The sequence below is a fragment of the Polistes fuscatus genome, unplaced genomic scaffold, assembly GCF_010416935.1.
Source record: "Polistes fuscatus isolate 324 unplaced genomic scaffold, CU_Pfus_HIC Scaffold1, whole genome shotgun sequence".
In the NCBI taxonomy this organism is placed as follows: Eukaryota; Metazoa; Arthropoda; class Insecta; order Hymenoptera; family Vespidae; genus Polistes; species Polistes fuscatus.
In genome coordinates, this window is record NW_025112997.1 from 735,888 (window position 1) to 759,708 (window position 23,821).

Here is a 23,821-nt window from a genome sequence, read left to right on the forward strand (position 1 = left end):
CTCATATAGTTGTTTAGTTGGTAAGTTCCATAGTGACTCGATGTTTATTTTCGGTTCTTGGGTTGCTCGGGCAAGGTTGTTTTGGGGTTTAAACTTCATTCTTATTTTTGCTAGTAGCAGGCTATGATCGCTTCCTACATTCGCGGAATTTAACGTCCTGATATCTAGTATTTGGTGTGGTTGGACGTATCTGTTGGTAACAATATAATCAATTGTGGACCTGAAGCCTCTGGTGTTACTGTATGTGAGTTTGTATTGCTCTTTGTGGTTATAGAATGTATTGTTAATCCTAAGCTCGTTAAATGTGCATAATTATGTCATAATTTCTCCATTATTATTTAACACATTTTCGTTGAACCTTTGTTTAATTCCAGGTATTATTTTATTTCCGATGCGGGCGTTAAAATCTCCAAGGATTATTATTTGTTGGTTATTTGGTAATGATCCGACTGTATTTTGTAACTGTTCGTAGAAGGCTTCTCTTTCTTCTTTTGGTTTGTTATCTTCGGGTGCATAAATTGACACTATATTTAATTTTTGGTCATCTGTTTTCATTTTTACCACTAATATTCGTGAAGATATGTAATCACACTCTTGTATGTTGTTTTTATATTTCTTGGATATTGCGATGGCTACCCCTTCTTTTGCCCTGATTTGTTTTTCTACACCACTATAGATCACTAAGTAGTCGTCGTATTGCATTTGTCCTTTGCCTTTCTTTTTGGTTTCTGGTAAGGCGCATATATCAATTTTATTATCTTTCAATTCTTTTAGGGTTTCTTGGTCTTTATTATTAAGTGACTTGATGTTCCAGGTAGCCAGACGCATTATGTGTTCTTTTTTCCAGTTCTTTGTCCTTTTTCTTGCTTGGGTCGTCATCTGTGAATCCGTCCTATTCCGAGGCAATATTTCGTTTCTATGAGCAAAAATTTTATTTTTTACGTTGGGTAGGGAGCTAGCCTGATCCAACAACCTTCCTCCTTTTCCCGGGCTTAGGACCGGCAACATAATCGCTGATCTCGATCATGCAAGCGGAGTTTAAATTGTATTTAAAAAAAAAAAAAAAATTGTATTTAAAGATATTAAATAAATTGTATTTAATATCTTTATTTTATTAAAGTTTTTATTGAATTTATATTTTATTTTATTTACAAATGTAGAGTATATATTGGCATTCAGGAAAATTGTAGTTATTTCATATTGATTGAAAGATTGGCCAGAAAATCGTACAGAAAGTTGCTGGACACGTTGCGGTTTAAATTAATAAAACAATAGTGCCGATCGGACGTAGATCTTCAACTATTCTCCTTAGCAACAATACAAAAATTAAGATTAAGCGTTCACATTTATCCATAGTTTAAATTTAATTATTTATTATTAATTATTGAAAATTTATTTATTTTATTTTAATTATTTAAATTATTTTAATTTTGAAGTTATTATTAAACTATAATCTCTTGCAGCTTTCCTATTGACCAGGATCAGTATACATTTAAATTTCTGTTTAAGTTTTTGAGATGCCTAAAACTAATGCAAAGAAATGTAAAGATTATCGTCTACGTAGGAAAAGGAATAAGGAAAATAAGGAAATAAGGAAAATAAGGAAAATAATGAGGAAAATAAGGAAAACATAATGCACGCTAATGCAAAACGTTGTAGGGTTCATTGGCTGCGAAGAAAAATGATTCAAAAAGGATATTAATTCCATGCAAATAAAATTTTATGTACTCCGTCAAATTCTAATTTACTTTGCGAACCATCGGATAAGCCTGTGATTACCGGTAAAAATTTATACAATTTAAAATTCACAGCAATAACTAATAGTACTGCTAATTATTAATTTTGAACTTATATTTCTTTTGGTACGTTTGGGAATTTGGTCTTTATTTTTTAAATTTACTTCTTCAAGATGCATCGTTGTCTACTGCAAAAGATGACTTTTACAACTATATTACTGTGCAAGCTGATGTGCATATGGAAAATTCTTCTATGCCGTGTCATCATCGTATAACATCAAAAAACATTACATTAACAAACATGGAGCAAAGTTCACGATCTTAAGCACGAAATAATCAATATTTAGCTGATGCTTCGATTATATATGTATTGTCTAATCAAGACATTTTACCGAATGAAGAACGCAATTCGTTAAACCAAGACACAATCATGGATCAGGAATTACCTCAATCAGATGTACACTCTATTTATTCTAACTCTTCAGACCAGTTAGTAATTAATCATTCCACTGGCGAGCAAATTAATGTGGATTTAGATCCTTCTTTACCATATAGCAATTATCATCAATTTAAACGAACTCATAAGGAATTTAAAATAAAATTCTTGGGCAATTCATTTGGACATCCATGCTCAGTATGTGACTGATTGTGGTTTAAAAAGGATTTAAAAGAGCCATCTAATGAACATAAGGATATTCTAATACAATTTATACCTAATGTACCTATGGAAAATACTAAGCTTTGTAATACATGCATACAAGCTTTAAACAAGAAGAATATTTTATAATATCAAGATATAACGGCTTCAAATATCCAGATGTACCTTAGCATCTACTACCTTTAGATTTAGTTTCTGAAAGATTAATTTTGCCTCGTATTTCTTTTATGCAGATCAGACGTCTGAGACATGTGAATGGTAAATACGCCATTTATGGTCAATTAATTAACCTGCCTTTTTCAGTTAATACAATGGTCAAATCTCTTCAAAGAAATATCGATAACGATTATTGTATAAATGTACATATTAAACGTAAGAAAATTGACCGATCTAGTTACTTACATGGCATTGTTAACAAGCGTACAATTAAAGCTTGGCTATAATTTTTAATACCGTCTCCATTGTATAGAATGTACGATATTAAAATTAATGATTCATATTTTAATGATAATCAAATTCACGACAAAGTTGAACAAAATGATTTTTTTTTTTTTTCTTTAGAAGAAAGTCTTACTGCGTACCAACAGACATTAATGTGGGATGAAAAACAATATTTACGTATTGCACCTGGCGAAGAAAATTTATCTGACAGTTTATGAAAAACAATATTTACGTATTACACCTAGCGAAGAAAATTTATCTCAAAGTTTATTATTTGGTGAATTTTTTTATTTCTTATTTTTTATTTTATTTCTTATTTTAATTAAACCCTTCTTCTTCCTCATGTATAAATAAATAAGATTATACTTATTTTTTTGAAGATATTTTTGAGGTTTTTGATGCTATATTCGTTTTGGTACGCCAAAGAAGTATAACTTCTTACGTGCGTACATAAGTACACACACCAGCTTTTTTTAGAACTTCTAGAAACTTTTGTTCCGCCGTCTAAGAAAATTTGCATATCCTCTTGTTAAGGAAATAAAATAAAAATGAAATGAACGCCGAGCACTTTACAATTGCAGATTTGAATTTTAAATAATTCCGTTACAAATAGGTGGTCGACTAGTGTTGCCGTACGTGAGGCGATTTAAAGCTAATTAGGATTATATTAATCCCGCGAGTAGACGAAAAGTGATTATATTAATCACTTGAGTGGTCTAAGAAACGGAACGAGATCGCAAGTAAGAATCAGAGAGTCCTTGAAAAATCACGTCGTAACCGTTTGAGAATTTCAACTATAATGGCTGCCGGGTAACGGCTGCCGAAAAAGCCGGCGTTACGGCTAGGCATCAAAAAAGGCGCTCAGGAACGAAGCGTATTCCTAGTGCGACAACTGTAGGTAGGCGCCGTTCTTTGGGAATGCTTATTTCCAAACATTCCGCCTGCCATCAGCAACGGGGTTGATGATGAGTTAGGAGTCCCCTCGTTGAGTCACCGGTAGCACAGCGAGCTTGGCGATCGGCCGGGTGAGCGTGGTGGTTGCCGTTTTGAGAGACACTACCCTGGTAAGTCCATCTTCCCCTGGCAACAGCTTGAGTACTCTGGCCATGGGCCACTTTCCTGGAGGCAGCCGCTCATCAGTGAGCAGAACTAGAGAGCCGTATATTATTGTGAGGGTGCCTCCACTTTGAGATGGCTTGCAATCGCTGCAAGTATTGAGTGGACCACAAGCGCCAGAACTGTTGCATCCGCTGTTGGATGAATTGCCATCGGGACAGCCGATTGACCGAGACGTCTAGAAATGAGTGCTCGGGGACCGTATTGAGAGCGGTCCCAATGAGAGAACGACCTGGGGTGAGCGCTGTCGTGTCCTCTGGGTCATCGCTGAGCGGTTCGAGAGGTCGTGAGTTGAGGATGGCTTCTATTTGAGCTAGGAGCGTGAATGCTTCCTCGTAAGTGAGTAACGTATCTCCGACCGTGCGCTCGACGTGGAACTTCAACGATTTGACCGCTGCTTCCCATTTACCACCCATGTGGGGCGCGACAGGTGGGTTAAAGTGCCACTGTGTGTTGTCTTGCGCCAGAAGCGCGGAGAACTTGAGATATCCAGGTGAGCTGGCAGCGAAGCAGCACTTGAGTTGCGCATCCGCGCCCAAAAAATTGGTTCCACAGTCGGAATAGAGTGCCGACGGGGTTCCGCGTCGTGAGGTGAATCTTCTGTATGTTGATATGAACCCTTCAGAGGTGTAGTCGGAGACCACCTCAAGGTGAGTGGCCGATGTTGTGAGGCAAACAAACACGCAAATCCATCCTTTGTAAGTTTTTGCCCGCGGCCTCGCCATGTTTTGAGCGTGAGTGGTCAAGCGTGGTCGATGCCCGTGTGTGAGAAGGGGCGTGATGGTGTGACTCGCGCCAGAGGTAGTTGGCCCATCAGTTGCTGGGCACGGATCCCCCTGTGGCGAGCGCACATCACACACCTGAGGATATGAGATTTGACTGGGGCTCGACCGCCGACGATCCAATAGAGCTGTCTGATAAACGCCAGAGTTATCTGAGTTCCTCCATGCATCGTCTGCTTGTGAGCGTGAGCGATGATGAGTTCTCAGAGTCTTGAGGTCCGGGGAAGGATTGCAGGATGTTTCGTGTCATATGAGAGTTCTGATCTTCTGAGACGACCGCCCACTCTGAGCACACCTTCATTGTCGATGAAGGCGGTGAGTCGGCTGAGTGGGTGAGAGCTTGGTAGGTGAGATTGTCGTCTGAGCAGAGCGAGTTCGTCCTGGAAGAATGCTGCCTGAGTTGCCTTGACCCAAAAGAGTCGCGAGTCTTCCAAATCGGCAGCTGAGATGAGGAATACTGGAGTTGAGTCGATCCTCCGTGAGAGTCTCTTGATTGCTCTGCGACAGAGTGAGGTGATCCTGAGCAGCTTGTTGAGCGTCGAGAACTTGTAAATGAGGACCAAATGATATTCAGGAATGGACCGTACTGTATGATGTGCAACGCTAGCACGAGCTTCCTGAGCACATATATCATCCGGGGCCTCATCAGGTTGAGCAGGCCATGAGTCCTCTGATTGAGTCATCCATGATGGTCCAGTCCACCATAGCGAGTGTTCCTCAAGCTGATCTGTGGTTATTCCACGCGACGCACAGTCAGCGGTGTTGGAAGTGCCTGGTACATGCCTCCAATGAGCAGTCTCCGTAAGTTCCTGTATCTTGGTTACGCGGTTGCGCACGTAATCCTTCCATCTTGAGGGATGAGCCTTGATCCATTTGAGTGTCACTTGAGAGTCCGTCCACAAATGTATGTTCGTAATAGTCATGTTTAAAGTAGCGTAAACATGTTTGAGTAGCGTGGAGAGTAGCAGCGCTGCTGAGAGCTCTAACCTCGGGATGGTTAGCCGTTTGAGTGGAGCAACTTTTGTTTTTGAGCAGACGAGTGAGACGTTGGCGCCAGTGGACGGTGAGTTGACGATCAAATACACAACGGCTCCCATTGCGAACTGAGATGCATCAGCGAAACCGTGCAGTTCAACCGTTGAATGAGCAAACGTGTTGAACCACCGCGGGATGGAGAGTCTGGCCAGACTAGTGAGATCCTGTCTGATGCTGAGCCATTGAGTTGTGAGTGGTTCTGGGAGTGCGTCGTCCCAGTTGAGAGTGTGCAACCAAAGAGACTGAAGAAACATCTTCGCTCTGATGACAACTGGTGAGGCGAATCCCAATGGATCAAATATTTGAGCTACTTCAGATAAGACGAGGCGTTTTGAGAATCTGTTGGGATGAGTTGGTGAGATAGCTAAGAAGTTGAACGTATCCTCCTGAGATGACCAGCGTATTCCCAGGATTTTGGTGTCGCAACCGTCAAATGAGATGTCTGAGTCCTTGCCACTTTCAGAAGGGAGCTCTGCCAATAGCTGGCTAGATGTGGAGTGCCACTTAGCCAGTGGGAAGCCGCCCGCGTGGCACAGACGTATGAGTTGATGAGCAGTCTGAATCAGCTCTCCCACTGAATCTGCTCCTCCGAAAATATCATCGACGTATCGACCGTGAGTGATTGGTTCCACTGCGAGTGGGTAACTTGAACCTTCATCTTCCACTAGTTGAAGCAGCGTTCTTACTGCCAAGAACGGAGCTGACTTGGTTCCATTTGTAACCGTGGTGAGTTGGAAGTGAGATTCCTTGAGCTGCTCGTCTACCCACAATATTCGTTGGAGATCCCAATCGTCAGAGTGTATCTTGATCTGCCGATACATCTTCGTGATATCCGTGGCGAACAGATACTTACGGCGGCAGATCCAGATGAGCAGGTCGAAGAGGTTGAGCATCAAATTTGGACCAGCGTGCATGAGATCATTGAGATAGTAGCCCGTGGAGGTTTTGCTTGAAGACCACTCGGAGCTTAGTGGTTGAGCTGTCTGGCTTGAGAACTCCGTGATGCGGCATATAGTAGTGTGGTCTTCTGACTGTTGAGTTGTCGTCGAGTTTGGTCATGTGACCAGCCTCCTCGTACTCTCTCATGAACTGCGTGTACCGTTGCTGGTACTGATGATCTCTGCGAAACCGTGTGAGTGTTCGTTGTAGACAGGCGTGAGCCGTGTGTTGAGAGTCGGCCAAGAGCTTCGGAGAAGAGTTGAGAGGTATCCTGACGATGTAACGCCCTCTCAGATCTCTCGTATGAGTCGTCTTGAAGTGGTGTTCACACTCCAGCTCTTCAGGTGTGAGTTGAACGTCAGTTGCCGTTGGAACCTCCTCTTGAACCCAAAACTTGGTGAGTAGGTCTTGCAAGCAGGAGTTCGTCGGTTGTGAGATGCCATGATGAGTCTTCCTTGCCAGCGTGACCGGTGCACAAGTTGGGCCGATGACTAGCCACCCGAAGATGGACAGTTGAGCAATGGGGTCTCTAGATGAATGCCGAATAATGTTAGGCCTGATGAGTTGTCCGTAAAAGTCTGCCCCTATGATCACGTCTACTGCTCTTGGAGTGAGAAACTCTGGGTCAGCGAGGTTTAAGCCTCTCAAATGAGGCCATTCAGGCTCGTGAGATATCTCGCCAGACGGCAGGATGCTGGTGACCGTCTTTAGCATATGAGCCGTTATTCTCACCGAGAGTGGTCTGTATCTGGAGTGAAGGTCGATGGTGACCACACCGCTGGTCTGAGATGTCCTTTTGCCTCCAACTCCATAGACGTCTAGCGTTGAGTGTCGCCGCTCAAGATGCAGTTGTCTGGTAAGACCTTCGCTGATGAATGAGATTTCTGACCCGGGGTCAATAAGCACGCGTACCTGAGATGACGAGGTGGGTGAGAAGACTGTGGCTGTTGCGGTTGCCAGCAACGCGAGATGACTATGCTTGAGTGGGCACGTTGCTGTGGGATCGGAAATATCGACGATCCGACTTGATCTTCATGTGGTTGAGGGCTTGGCGTCAGCTATCACCGGAGCCCGTTGGAAATTCCTGCCCAATGGACCAGCTGTCGCCTGATCCCCTGGAGCTGTCTGAGTGTGTTCTGCCGGTGTGCCGAAGAGGCTAGCGAGATCGGCACCATGGAGCATGGTGTGATGCAAGCCGTTGCAGTTCCTACAATGCCTGCGGCTGTTGCAATGTCTGACATTGTGTCTGCCCAAACAATTGCAGCACAGGCTTCGATCTTTCACCACCTTTAACCGCTGACTGATTGAATAGTCGCGCAACTTCGGACAAATCACGATGTAGTGATCCTGTCCACAACAATCACATGGATACGTTGAGCGCGGCTGAGCTGACTGAGCTGCCTGTTGAGACGTCTGAGTGGTTGGCTTTGGTGAGTTGGCTCGGGACTGTTGAGACACCTGATGGGCAATGACGCGCCTGGGCACAGTTGTCTTCGCACCGTTGAGCTGAGCTGTCGTTTGGGTCGCGTTCTCCTCTATATTTTCTAGCGTACGAGCCCGAGCCAAGAGAAACTCAGTGAGCTTACTAAGCGATGGGAATTCATCTGAGGATGTGAGCGATGTTTCCCATTTCTCACGTGTATCGCGGTCGAGTAGTCCACTGACGAGCGTCACCATGAGACACTCATCGGTGTTGGCATGCTTGAGCGCCTGAGTTGTCTCATTTATAACGTTAAGCAGCTTGGTTAGTGAGCTGGACTGGCGCTTCTGCATTGGCTTGAGGTTGAGTAGTCTTTCCAAGTGCAATTTGATGATGAGCCGCTTGTTTTCAAATCGATTGTTGAGCATTGACCACGCTGCGGCGTATGATGAGTAATCTGGCGTAAGGTTTATAATGAGCTCAGAAACGTCACCCTGCAATGCGGCCTTGAGGTATTGAAATTTCTCAATGTCGCTCAGATCTGTGCGATTTCCGATGACTGAGACGAACATGGCCTTGAAGTCTGGCTATTTTCTGATATCTCCGCTGAAGCTGGGCACAGTCAACTCTGGTAGACGTGAGCGGGTTCGAGTTCCAACTGCTGTTGCAGCGGCTGGCTGAGTAGACTGCGTGAGCTGATCCTTGAGCCGTCCTAACATGCGTTTAACTTTGATTACCAACTTGCTTTCCGTGAGATGGACCTTTGTGTTGAAGTAAGCATGATTCAAGTGAGCTGGGGGCCAGTGAGTCACCAACCACGTGTGCTCTGTTCGGAAGGCCTGGTTCATTTCTTCGAGTTGGACCAGCATCATGGTCACTTCAGACACCGACATGTCAGCTGCTGGATCGGTGGCTTGGCTGAGCAGGTCCTCCATTGATTCGACGAGCTCATTTTGAGCCTGAACACGTAGATCTAGCTCACTGCTGAGCTTTGACGGCGACTGACTTCGAGTCACCGCCCCTTGATTTGATGAGACACTGAACAGATCTGTCGCTTGATTCTGCGACCCTGAGAGAGACGGTATTGAATCGACTGACCCCATGGGGGTTGCATCTTGATCGCGCATGACAGGCATGATCAAAGATAAGATGAGCAGGTACGACAATTTATGTATGAGCGGTCTAACAGGCAGGCAATGCCGAATAGTACACACGCGTGGGAGAGAGTGACAGACGGCACTATACCTCGCGGCGCACGAACGCAAGAGAGAGTGAGAGAGACGACATTATACCTCACGGCGCACGAACGCGAGAAAGTGAGTGAGATGGCACTATACCTCGCGGCGCACGAACGCGAGAGAGAGTGAGAGATGGCACTGGCTTCGCAACGCACGAACGCGAGCGAGCAAGAGAGATGGCGATAATCTCACTGAGCTGTTTGGCGCTCCGACTGGCGGTGGTGCAATCATTACATGTGATTGGACAGCCGTCCCGCCAATAGAAGGCCGCGACATCCCGGGCAGAGGAAAAAGGGACTAGGGAGCGGGCAGAGGTGTTAGTTACTAAAGAGAGCGGAAGAAGAAAGAAAGACACATGTACCCGTTGTAAAGATTTGTTATTCCTACGTTGTTAAAATATATCGTTGTTATTCGTTACACGAGTGATATTAATTCTTGTTATCCGCCTACGTAAAACCTATAATTTCCCTATGCTATTATTTGGCTAATAGAGCACGCCACAGCTGTGGCGGCCTGCTGTCGATAAGCAGATTTCTACCTTATCCTATGCGACGACTAGCGCTGCCATCCTCACCGCTGATTCTTTGTCCAAGCTACTTGAGCGCTAGCACTCTATCACGGCTAACGACGTTTCTATGGGAACGTTAATGTTTCCATAGTAACAGAGACTTTCTTCTTCCGTTATTATAAATAAATAAAGAAATGAATTAAGAAGTTACACGTGCTCGATCAACAACGCATTTTTGTTATCCGTTCTTGTTTTGTAATAGTTTATGAATAAATAAATGTTACATAAAAATAGTAGTGGCAGTAGTACATAAAAATCAGTGTTTGAACCAATAGAATTCAAGTTCCTGGTTCCTTCCGCCACAGAGCACAACACGAGCGAGCAACAGAGATGGCACTAGCCTCGCAGCGCACGAACGCGAGCGAGCAAGAGAGATGGCGATAATCTCGCTGAGCACGATCGTGACGGAGCGAGTGAGACGGCACTATCCTCGCTATGCACGAATTTAAAAAGCGAGAAAAACTGCACTACACGCGCTTCACACTACTTCGTATAATTGGCAATTGTAAGAATGCCCTATCCGGCTCGAAGGACCAAATGTTGAGGAAATAAAATAAAAATGAAATGAACGCCGAGCACTTTACAATTGCAGATTTGAATTTTAAATAATTCCGTTACAAATAGGTGGTCGACTAGTGTTGCCGTACGTGAGGCGATTTAAAGCTAATTAGGATTATATTAATCCCGCGAGTAGACGAAAAGTGATTATATTAATCACTTGAGTGGTCTAAGAAACGGAACGAGATCGCAAGTAAGAATCAGAGAGTCCTTGAAAAATCACGTCGTAACCGTTTGAGAATTTCAACTATAATGGCTGCCGGGTAACGGCTGCCGAAAAAGCCGGCGTTACGGCTAGGCATCAAAAAAGGCGCTCAGGAACGAAGCGTATTCCTAGTGCGACAACTTTAGGTAGGCGCCGTTCTTTGGGAATGCTTATTCCCAAACACCTCTAGATAAGATTTTTCAGCAACATTTTCAATCTGGAGGTGTTCGTAGACTATAGGATCTCAAACTATATATTGTTTTTAGCCTATTATTTTAAAGGTTTGGCGAAAGAAATACAACCAATTCCTTTCAATATAAATTTCGCTAATGAAAAAAGGGCCGATTTGTTTGATTGCAAGACCACGAACTTCTTGAGAAGATATAAAATCGTTGATTTCCTACCTGTTTTGGGTATTTTTCGCATAGAATTCAATGCTTTCTCGACGAAGAACGACCGTTTCGATCCAAGAAATGAAATTATTTTTAGTTTTTTGGTAGTTTTTATTCGTCGTCTAAGAAAATTTTCATATTTTATTAAAAAAATTTTCTAGCTAGCTTCCTGATCAGTAAGTTCTCGCAGACAATAGAATTTTCCCTTCTATGATCTTTTTTGCCTTTTTTCGAAGAATTTGTCAAAAATATTATAGTTAATACATCTGAATATAGCTTTCGTGAACGAAAAAAAGGGCCGATTTGTTTGATTGCAAGACGACGAACTTCTCGAAAAGAATAATTAACATTGATTTCCTACCTGTTTTGGGTATTTTTCGCGTAGATTTCAATGCTTTTTCGACGAAGAACGATCGTTTCTATCCTGGAAAAGAGATTTATCAAAATTTTTTGGTACTTTATTTCGCCGTCTAAAAAAATTTTTTTTCAAAAACATTCTGTGTTCAACCGTTAGTAAATACGGACGTGTTTATTTACCGCTCCCGAAAATATAAGTATTTAAATAATAATTACGTTAAGATACAGTGTATCGTACGTTAGGTCTACATCGCAGATACAAGGGTGAGCGACCAGTGTACTAGCGAGGTAACACTGCACCCACACGGGTAACCGCGTGGTCAAGCCTATGGCAAAAATTTGACCATGGAAAGTAACAATATTCCACCTCTTAAAATCGTTAATAACGGAAACAGATTCATTATTCAAAATACCGAATTAGGACTACCGTCGATGGAAACAAAACAATCCTCTAACCTTTCTCGTACAGAAAAGATAATAATCAAAATAGATAATAGAAACTCGTGTATGGAAAGTGAGATGGATACAGACTCGAAAGATTCGCAAAACTAAATTCCCGCTAAATCAACCAAACTACAGGGTTCAAAAAAAATGGCTTCAAGACATATCCGTTAGCAACTCTTATGATCTACTTGATGATTCAACAGAAACTCAAAACATTACAGGAAAAGCAATAGAAGAAATAAAAGCAGTAAAGCCACCACCAATATACATCGACGCAAAAATCATAGACCCTCTGCTCGAGTTACTGGATGAAACAGCTGGTAAAAACAATTATGTAATAAAACAACGTAAGTACAACTAAGTGACAGTACAAACTACAACACCAGATACGTACAGAAAGGTAATAAATGCACTAAAAACTAAAAACGCGAGATACCACACGTATCAAGAAAAAACGAGAAGAGCTATAAAATCGTTATTCGAGGACTTCATCCCAAATCCAACATAGTTAAAATAACAAATAAATTAAACAAAATTGGCAACAAGGTAAGATCAATAACTAATATAATAAAATTCGATACCAAACAGCCGCTACCTTTATTTCTTATCGAATTGGCTCCTCAAGATAATAACAAAAATATATACGAGATTAAAACCCTGCTTAATATAATAATTAAAGGAGAACCACCAAGAACTAAAAGAGAAATACCTCAATGCACAAGATGCCAAGCCTATGGGCACACAAAAAATTACTGTAACAGAAATCCTGCATGTGTAAAATGTGCAAAAAATCACCTAACAGCACTCTGTCCTCAAGAGGGCAAAATAGAAAAAGTCATATGTGTAAACTGCAACGGTAACCACCCAGCAAATTACAAAGGATGTCAGACGAGAAAATTACTACAACAAAAACTGTATCCAACGCTGAGAAAAGAAGTATTGGAAAAACCTTTTCTAGAAGATCCTTACGAAGAAACATACTACAATAAACAAAACATAAATGCCAACAGGGATAATACACCGATAGTTGAACTCAGCGAATCAAGGAGAAGCTACGCCGAAGTAACCCAATGTGCACATACAAATACAAAAGACTTAAGCACTGAGGAGACATCGGACATTAAAGAACTACTAAAACAATCTATTAAAAATACAGAAATCATTACCACAATAATAATGGAGCCAAATTCTCTTTTAAAACAACAAACGCAACAAATAACCACAATGCTACAACTATTAACAAAAACGCTACTTAATAACAAATAATGGATGCACAAATAAAAATAGCGGTTTGGAACAGCAACGGATTACAACAACGAATTCAAGAAACCAAAGCATTCATATACACGCATGATATAGACATTCTACTCGTATCTGAAACTCATCTCACAGACAAAAACTACATAAATATTCCATACTACACCATGTATGACACAAAATATCCTTCAGGTAAAGCGCATGGTGGAACTGCCATAATTATTAAGAACGAGATAAAACATCATCTACACAGTAAAACAGACAACGATTACCTTCAAGCCACCACAACTACATTAGAAACACAGGGTAATTCAATTAAACTATCGGCTATCTATGTACCGCCAAAATTTAAAATTACAATCGACCAAAGGAACAACTTTTTCAAGGAACTAGGTAATAAATTTATAGCAGCTGGCCAAACATCCATATTGGGGATAAAAAACCACTTCACCAAGAGGTAAAATTTTAAACTCCTACGTAACGAACGCAAACCTAGACATCCTCACGACAGGTGAACCAACATACTGGCCATCAGCTTCTAATAAAACTTCCGACTTAATAGACTTCGACGTCCTAAAAGATATAAACCTAATGCACTTCAAAACCGATCATCACTTGATCTCAGTTCAGACCATTCACCTATAATTATAACTTACCAGAACAAACCTATACTATATAAAAAATCACCAACGCTGTGCAATGGGAGCACAAATTGGATGATCTTTAAAGAAACTTTAGAATCCAAATTAAACTTCAACATTTCGCTCAAGACCTCTTTACAAATACAAAATGCAGTTAACAACCTAACAGATGCTATACAAGAAGCAGCGTGGGCATCTAAATCCCAAAATGTTTTATCCAGAAAAATTCCGTCATACCCTAGCATTATTTTACATAAAATAAAAATAAAAAGGCAAGTTAAAGCTAGGTGGCAGAAAAATAAAACGAAGAGTAATAAGAGACTACTAAACAAAGTAACTAAAGATGTTAAGCAGAGCATACGGGATTACAACAAAGCAGAATTCGAAAGATACCTGACATCACTTTCACCTCACGAAGATACAAATTACTCTCTCTAGAAAACAAAAAAAAGATTCAAAAGACCAGTAAAATCAATACCAGCCATACGAAATTTTGGTGGCTCATGGGCAAAAAGCATAGAAAAACAAGCGGAAACCTTCGCAACAAACCTAGAAAACATATTCACAGCACACAACTTCAATATTCATACGTGCACAAACACTAACGTAAATGACGTCGGAAACAAAACACAATCACATGTAAACATTAATAGCACAACAGCCGAAAAAATTACAATGCTAATATCAGAAATCAAAATAAGAAAGGCACCAGGTTACGATCTAATAAATGGCAGAATACTAAAGAAACTGCCACCTAAAGCAATTAAGATGCTCACAATAATATTTAATGCAGTATTACGAGTCCATTACTTTCCAAGTACTTGGAAACTCGCGGAAATTATAATGCTCCCTAAACCTAATAAAGATCCGCATGAAGTAAATTCTTATAGACCGATATCGCTCTTACCATTACTATCGAAACTACTGGAAAAAATAATATACAAAAGAATGAAACGAATAATTTCGGACAAAAACCTGATTCCTGACCATCAATTTGGATTCCGAAACAAACACTCTACCGTTGAACAAGTACACCGACTAACTAACACTATAATAACAGCTTTAGAAAATAAGGAGTACTGTTCTGCCGTCTTCATAGATGTAGAAAAAGTTTTCGATAAAGTGTGGCATCAAGGATTACTACAAATTATAAATAAACACTTTCCACACTCGTATTACAAACTCCTAAAATCTTATCTTTCCGACAGGACATTCTATGTAAAAATAAAAGACACTCATTCAAACATCAAATTAATCAAAGCTGGGGTTCCGCAAGGAAGTATCCTCGGACCAATTCTTTACACCCTCTATACAGCAGACATACCAATAAACGCTAACTGTACTGTCTTAACATTTGCAGACGACACGGCAAAGTTTACCGTAAACAAAGATCCACAACAAGCAGTTCAATTATTACAAAACCAAATCAATTCTCTCGAAGAATGGTTACTTAATAAGAAGATCAAAGTAAACTCTACCAAATGTAAACACATTACGTTTACACTGAGGAAAAACAAAGTACCAAAACTACAATTATATAATACAGAAATCCCACAAGTATCAACGGTCAAGTACTTAGGACTACACCTAGATTCCAAACTAACATGGAAAAAGCATATAAATGCCAAAATCGAACAAATTGGTTTAAAAAGAAGACAAATTGCATGGTTAACTGGCAAAAAATCGAAACTTAGCATAGAGAATAAACTAAGAATTTACAAAACAATTATAAAACCAATCTGGACATATGGATTACCGCTATGGGGTATAGCAGCGAAAAGCCACATTGCCAAGCTCGAGGCTCAACAATCCATAACACTACGCACAATCTTGGATGCTCCATGGTACGTCCGCAATGAAGATATAAGGAAAGACTTAAATATTCCCACGTTACAAGAAGAAATAACCAAATCAACCTGCAGATACAAAAGAAGAATTGATACGCACATAAACCCGCTAGCCAATGAAAACTATAACCAACATATCCCTAGAAGGCTCAAAAGAATTCACCCAGGAGACCTAGTAAAAACTATAACTAAATGAAATAAACGACAATAGCGACGCTTTTTCATTGGAGAAAACGTCTACGTGCTATCTTTTTCACTTATATAACAATTTACCAAATGTCTACGGACAAATTGTAAAGATGTATGGAGTTATAAAAAAAAAAAAGAAAAAAAAAGGATTAGAGTGCGATACCTCTACGGCTCATAGCTTTGATCAACAGGTGATCGTTGCTCGTCTAAAGGCAAAGATTACAGTATAATGGCTTCTCTCCATATGGCTTAGATCATTCTGTGATCTCTTCTCGGTTGATGGCAAATATTAGAGTACGATAGCTCATCAACTCATAGCCATGATCAACGAATGATCGCTGCTCGTCTAAGTGCTAAGATTGCAGAATAATCGCACCTTGGCTCATAGCTAAGAACAGCGTATGATCGCTTCTCAGCTTGATGCTAAGATTACAGTACGATCTCTCCTCGTCTCTCCTCTCCTCTCTCTACAATTGACACTAGTGACTTATGGTAACTAAAGTCTAATGTATTTACCAAGATTTCTTCAACATGGAGTCCTCTAGCGATTGGGTTTAGCTAATTGTGAGGAAGGTGAAAGATTAAATTAAAAATAAATTAAAACACATGGTTGAGCCAATGGAAAGTACAATACTCTATTGGCTCATCAGGGAAAAGCATTGCGGCATAAAAGCCCTCGTTGTTATTCGTATACGCGTTAATGGTGGTCAACCACGGACAACGCACGTGGTCGATATTTGTCTACGTGTTAATGGCGGTCAACGAGGGACAACGCACGTGCCTTACCTGATTCGTTTGAGTATAAAAATACAATAATTATCTTACCGAATACGTGGTGGTAGAAGTGTAAAGCGTCCTAATACACTTCGTTACTTATCGTGTGGGGATACTCGGATGATACTCACTCTCGCGCGATTATACAGGTATCTGCTATGATATATATTCTGGATGCATTTTGTTCTCTCTAGTTGTCTCTGATTTATCGTCGTAGGCGTCCAGTGGAAGAATAGACCGAGTGTTTTTTTGGCTGGCGAGGGACGCCCAGCCCATTACCGAAAGTAGGCCCACCATTTTCCGAGATCCGAGTAGTGGGAATGCGAACATTAGCGCTTAGTAATTCCCTATAGGACTAAGACGCACATTATGAATACGAGTTCATAGTCTACGTTCGATTCCGATCGTACAGTAATATATATGCTCTAGTTTGAATTTGATCAAGATATCTTTAAAATATAGCGTCAATTACTATTTTTGTCGCACCGATGGCATGGAGGCGACATTTACTGCCATGACCAGCTTAACACTATTCACCGATGTGGTTTTCACCAGATTCTAAGCTCTTTCCGCTCTGAGGGAAAACCGTAAGTAAAAACTCTCAGGAGATTGTCGGTACCAAGCCCCAAGACGGCTTCTTCTTTTAACTCGCTCCTCCGAAAAGAGACGCTTCCTAGGACAGCACAACTTCCTCTGTGTCAGTTCGACTAAAAACGGAAAATAACCTTTTTTCCCCTCTTTCTTTAAAACAACGACGGATATCTTACTTTCGTTTGTCACTAGGTACCGGGCGTCGTTATCTTCCCTGGATCCGCGAAAAGGCCCTCCTCGGAGATGACGTGTTCTAGATACCTCACATCCCTTTCGAAGAATCTGCACTTCTTTAGATTGTTCCTTAGCTTGTATGAATGAAACCGCTCGAACACCTCCCCTGGTTGCAAAGTAGCTACTCGTAAGAGCTCCTGTATACGATGTCTTCGAAATACACCAGTCAAGCTTGGTCCAGTAATTATCGCAGAACTCGCTCCATAAGGTGCTCAAACGTAGCTGGATCATTGCACAGTCTAAAAGGCATTACTCGGAATTGTCAGAATCTTCTTCCCAATGAAAGCGTTGTCTTACCATTGTCCGCCGCGATCCACCTTCTACCTTTAATGAGTTGGAATCCTCCTGGATGTCTGCTTAATCGGTTCCTTCTCGGTCAGCCTAAATGCATGCTCAACGACGTCACATCTTTCGGCGCCAAAGTTCTCTGCGAACTCTTCCGCATTGACGTTTTCCTAAACTCTGCTGGTTCCCTTCGTGATCTTGCCCACTTTTCCTACAAGTCCGGATCTGCTCCTGCTTCTCGGTTTCCCTGGTTCTAAGCTGCACCGACATTTTTTGATCCTTACTCGCTGCTGTAGAAGTTCCTCCCGCATTCCCTCCATCATCCATAACTCGAAACTCCTCCGCTCTGGCTTATCCAGAAAAGCTTCCAGCCCTTTTTCCAACTGACCCAGACCTGGTCGCAACAATATATTACATTAATTATTATGTAGACTCCAAGTTTTCCATTTCAACAAACGATTCGAGTGGCTTATGATAACTAAAGTATGAAATAAATGCTTTGGTTTGGATTGGATGCAAATATTTTTGAAATACAGCATCAATTACTGTTTTTGATTTTGTTGTTAATTTAGTGCAACTGCTGCACATTTTTAAATTTAATTTTGTATTCAGGAACTTAATTAAATGGAGCGCTGTATCTAATGAAAAATTCACAAAAAATCTCCACTAAAAATAAACTGAATTTTATCGTAATCTTTTTTAAGAATGTTATAATATATGGTAAATTTTATAATCTTAAGTTGGTATATAATGTAGCGTGTTCAACAATATTCAAAAATAATTAATTCACTAGGGAAAAATATTATAAGAATACTTTCATTTTTTAACGTATCAAAAAAGACTTACAAAATATATGACAAACTTAACAATTATAACAAAGGAAAACGAAAGTAGGAACTAGTGTTCACTCTTTGGTCGCTGCTAGTAAATACGCGTGTGTCTTGCTCGGTGGTTGGAACGGAAGAAAGCGAATAGCAACGGTTTTTCATATACGTGGGGTTTTTTTAGTTATCAGTTTTTGCCATCAGAGGCGTGACGGTAAGAGTGCCGGTGGCGCTAAACTTTGGCGTGACGGCCACAATAAATGGGTTCGTTACGCCATCTGATTATGACCAACGAATCTGTGTAGCGAAAGCGGTAGCACTGCGTGTGCGATATGCAATGTGCTTCCCCACTCTAGTTATATAGTCGCTTGTTAACAATGTAAGAGTATCTATCGACGTGGGCTTTTTGCCACTTATTCTTTTGATTCAAATATAATTAATATTATAGCAATAGATTTAATGACGTGCAGAAAGGTTTTAAGATGGCCAGCAAGGTTTAAAGATGGCTAGCATGGTTTTAAGATGAAGAGCAAGGATTTAAGATAATGCAAGATTTAAAGGGTTATATGCAGTTGCGTGGCTTAAAAAAGACGTCTTTTTATGAATTTTTTATAGAAAAAGTTTTAACTTATCAATTATAAGTGATGGTAATTCAAATAGAGTCTACTTTTAATAATACAATAGCGCGTCGATCATGTAAAAATATTAATGTGCACCGCTCCTGTAGATGATTTCCTGAACGTCCTCTAAAAAAAGGCGCTTGGCGGTTATCTCCACTTTGGCAGTTTTGATTAACCGAAATAAAAAAAATGGTGGATTCTTTTAAAGGATAGATTAATGCAGGTATTAACGGGAGGAATATTCAAAATTTTGATTTTTGACAAAATGGCATCTATTTGAAAAAAATGTTTCGTTTTTGACTGAAATTTTCGCTCTAAATTGTAAAAAAAAAATAGTAATAATTTTTTTAAATCTTATTCCTACCGTCAATATCTGAGGAATATATCTAAGAATATTGTGTAAAGATATAAGTCCAATCGGTTGAGTTATTTCTGAGAAATCGAGATCACCGACTTTGAACATACCGTTTTGAGAAAAACGCGATTAAAGTTTCAAAGAGACGTTTACACATAGTTAAAAATTTTTGTTTGCAGCTTACATGAAGTGAAGGATATTTGCCGGATCAATTTGAAATTTTCAGAGAATATGCTTAAATATATATACATTCCGAAAATGCAAAAAAAAATCGATTTTTTTAAATTCTAACTGCGTATAACCCCTTAAAGTAAAATGTAAGGTTTAGAAGGAAATAATAAGATTTAAAGTAGTACGTATGGTGATTATATTAAAATATATATAAATATCCTAATTTTTCTTAACAATTGCAATTCCGCCTGACCTCGTATATATGTGGTCTTTTATATTGAACTACAATATAAAAATTTGGAATTTTTACAATGTTTTCATAATTCATCCACGTCTCAGAAAGAATAAAAAAATTCAACGACGAAGCTATTCTGTCTAATTGAAGACCCTGTGCATGAGCTCGTAAACTTTGACAGGTAAAAGTAGACAGTGACAACCCTTTCCTTGTATTAATAGAACCATATACTAATTTCTCAATTGTTTCAAATCAATTCACGTTCAGCCTTTGAAACTAAGATTGCAATTCTTCTTCTTATTATTATTAATAAGACTTCGTCCTGTTATATATTAGCTATATAGTTCTCTTTTTAGGGCGTTTGTTGATCCTGTAATGATTTTGTCCAGCTTTCATGCCATCTTTTTCGGGGTCTTCCAGGTGGTCTCGTTGTCCCCATTTTTCCTGTTTTTGCCACCTTTGGCAGCTTTCTGTCGTCCATCCTGTCTACATGGTCTCACCACTCTCTTCTTTTCCCTCTTATCCACCTTACCACACCGTGGGTCTCACATTCTTTTCTTATCTCTTTGTTTCTTCTTCTGTCTCCTACAAGGAGACCTTACACTGGGATACTAACGGATTTTAACGAGCTCTGGTATATTAGTAGTATACTTTTATGATGTTATCGTGGTAAAATTTTTTCGTCAAATGCCCAGCCAATTTCGATAAAAAAGCTTTTAAAGTTTTGATTTTTGTTGTATACATGTTTATATTTTCTTAAATTCGACCGTCTATATCAAGTGGCGCGTCAGCGTAAGTAATAGCTTTCTCACTTCTCATGCCGCTAGTTCAATACTTTTTTTCGAAGTTTTTTTTAATAATTTTTTCTATCTGTTTTCAAATTTTTTTTCATATTTTTTAAATTTTAAATATATACAGGAAAGAGAAAATCATTATTACAAAATAATTAGAAATAATAAATTTTTTAACATCTTGCACAAATAATAAAGAAAAACTTATTACTTGAATTACAGTTAACATTTTATTTTTTAACAGGTATATAAAAATAGATAAATCTTCAATATACTAACAAATATAACCATTGTATATATTCTAATCATTAACAATTTCATATATAATTTTTTTATATCCTTGAATTTTAACATTTACTGTACATTTATTAATATTTATTAAACGCAGATTCCAGAGTGATAGTTATCGTAAAAGCATTCAATTGTCACCAAAAATTTTTCATAAAATGATTCGATATGCATGGTACGCTTCGAAATTATTAAAACCAAATGAAAGAGAAATATTTTTAAACGTTAATCAGGTTTGTTTTCCAACAGATCTTTTAAAAAATCGTTGTTTATGTAATAAGTCATCTTTTATTAATTGTGTGAGATGTGAAAAAATTTATTGTTTCTAATTTTTTTCTAATAAATAATTTTCTCTTTCCTGTATATATTTAAAAATTAAGAAATATGAAAAAAAAATTTGAAAACAGATAGAAAAAAATTATTAAAATAAAATTACCCCATAAAGGATCGTACACTAACTAGTGGCACGAGAAGGAAATACGCTACTACTGACGCTAGCGCGCCACTTGATAGACGGTCAAAATTAAGATAATATAAACATATATACAACAAAAATCAAAACTTTAAAAGCCTTTTTCTCAAAATTGAGTAGGCGTTAGGCGAAAATATTTTACCACGATAACACCTTAAAAGTATACTACTATAATAATATACCAAAGCTCGTTAAAATCCATTGGTGTTCCAGTGTAAGGTCCCCTTATTAGTTATTTATAAATTATTTTCTACAATAATTATTATTAAACTATAATCTCTTGCAGCTTTTTGATCAGTATCAGTATACATTTAAATTTTTGTTTTAATTTTCGAGATTTTTAAAACTAATGCAGAGAAATGTAATGCCTATTACTATCGTAATAAAAAAGTATCTAAAAGAAAGTATCCATCACAAATAAACATCAAAAAGAAAAGTATAAAATTACTTCTATTAATCTTTTTATTTTATCTTTATTCTCATGCTCTAGATGATCTATTTTCCTCTCATATTCCTTTTCCTCTACATGTTTACTAAAGTTTGCTTCCTCCTCCTTGTCTCTTTGGGTTTGTTTTTGGCCTATTCTCAAATTTTCATCCTGTATCAGACTAAATTCTTTTATTATGTTCAGGCCTATGAGAAAATCATGAAAATCTTCCTTTTCAATAATAAAGACATCTACCTCTCTTTCAATATCGAAGATTTTTAATTTTATTTTCGTCAATCCTTCTGTATGTGTCACACCACTAACTGTTTTTAATTGTATTTTGTTCATATCTCTCTTTCTATCTATAATTTTTATCAATTTTTTATTTATTAATGATATTTGCGATCCTGAGTCATAAACTCCTTCTATCTCCAACCTGTTTTCTAATACAACCTTAATCTTTATTAGTGGTGTGTTTATTTTTTCGTTATATAGTTCTACCTCCAAAATCGAATTGCTATTTACTTTTTTCCTTTCTCCTCTTCCTTTGCTCTAAACCAGCATTTTTCGCTAGGGTGGTATCTTATACCTTTACCCAATTTTTCGCACATCTTACATGACCTCTTTTCTTCGGGTTTTTTATTGAAATCTATTGTGTTCTTTCTTTGAAAATTTTTCTTATATACCAAGTTTTCATGTTTTCTTACCTCGTTAAATAGATCCGTTGTTTCTTTTAATCCTCCTCGGTTTAGTTTGTTTAATATAAATTCCGGTAATCCTATTGCTATTAGCGATGTAAGTGTTTTTTGTCTATGTCTTTATTGAAATCTACTATAGAAGTTTTTCCTTTTTTATGGCATAATCTATTGGTGAACCGTCCTTGTATTTAAATGTTAGAGCAAAAGTTGCATTACTCCATCCATCGTCTGCAAAACTAAAAATCTTTTTTTCCATTCCGACCATCCAGCTGTTACAGTTAATCTCACAATCGTTGAAGAGTGTCAATCCAACCCTGGTTTATCCAAAAATAACTTTAATATCTCCATTTTTTCCCCATCCTTATCTATCTCAAATCGGGAACATTCCTTTTCAAATTTCTCCATCCATTGTTCGGCATTGGTGTTCTTGCTCGAAAACTTCTCTATCAAGAATTTTTCTCCCATAACTTACAAATTCCGTTTGCTACCTTTATCTTGTGTTGTTTCCACCAATTTTTCTAGTATTTTTTTAAGATCCTCGTCCTGTGACATGTTTTTTATATCTTTTTCATCCACCTCCTCCAGGTACTTCTCTTTAAACCGCAAATTCCCATATTTATCTGTATATACATCTTGTAATTCTTTTGTTAGTGTAATCCAAATTTTTTTCCTTTAGTGTCTTTTTTTGAGTGTATTAACTAATATTGTGTAATTTTCCGTCTTTAATTTAATTTAGTTAAATTCTTTTTAAAAATAATTTAAGTTAATTTAGTTTAATTCTGTATGAATCTTATGTCTCGCCTCTTCCGGTAGTACATACTTCTCCCCACGTTCTATGGTAATCGAGGTTACGATAATTATATTTGTCTTATCATCCTTTGGTGAAGCTACCACTATAAATTCGAATTGGAGTTTTACTATTGTGAACAAAATTGTCGTTTTATAAGACAAATAATTCTAAATTAAATATCGGTGAGGTTTCTTTTTGTTTCCCTTAAGAAAATAACTCAAACGGTTTCTCTCTGTAAAATAAGAGTTTATATTTTAATTAACATTTTTACAATCATTTAACATATTTACAATACTTAAAAACTATATTCTACCTGTAAAATAAGAGAAACGACAATTGAAGTTAGTTATTCGCCTCTCTTTCACAACACTATTTGGAGGTCACCCGTATGGTTAATAACAATTACTAATGTTTCTCTCTGTGTTACGAACTTTTATAAACTG

General features: G+C 38.6%; 4 protein-coding genes across 4 annotated transcripts in view; all 4 read right to left on the minus strand.

Annotated features, from left to right (window-relative positions):
- Positions 1-3,943, minus strand: part of LOC122520562 (myb-like protein P) — a 35,520-nt gene extending 31,577 nt beyond the window's left edge. Inside the window, 1 exon segment of the mRNA XM_043640657.1 lies at positions 3,896-3,943. Coding sequence (XP_043496592.1) covers positions 3,896-3,943 — 48 coding nt within the window.
- Positions 3,944-3,971: 28 nt separating this feature from the next.
- LOC122520569 lies at positions 3,972-4,676 on the minus strand. Its single transcript, XM_043640670.1, has one exon. It carries the CDS (start codon positions 4,674-4,676, stop codon positions 3,972-3,974), a length of 705 nt encoding a protein of 234 aa, XP_043496605.1.
- A 260-nt stretch (positions 4,677-4,936) lies between these two features.
- On the minus strand, positions 4,937-6,682 carry LOC122520577. Its single transcript, XM_043640681.1, has one exon. The coding sequence runs from the start codon at positions 6,680-6,682 to the stop codon at positions 4,937-4,939; it is 1,746 nt and encodes a 581-aa protein (XP_043496616.1).
- A 4-nt stretch (positions 6,683-6,686) lies between these two features.
- Positions 6,687-8,699, minus strand: LOC122520586. The gene is made up of 3 exons (XM_043640694.1): positions 7,773-8,699; positions 7,620-7,702; positions 6,687-7,575 (listed from the first exon to the last, which is right to left on the minus strand). Exons 1-3 carry the CDS (start codon positions 8,697-8,699, stop codon positions 6,687-6,689), a joined length of 1,899 nt encoding a protein of 632 aa, XP_043496629.1.
- Positions 8,700-23,821: the final 15,122 nt, after the last annotated feature.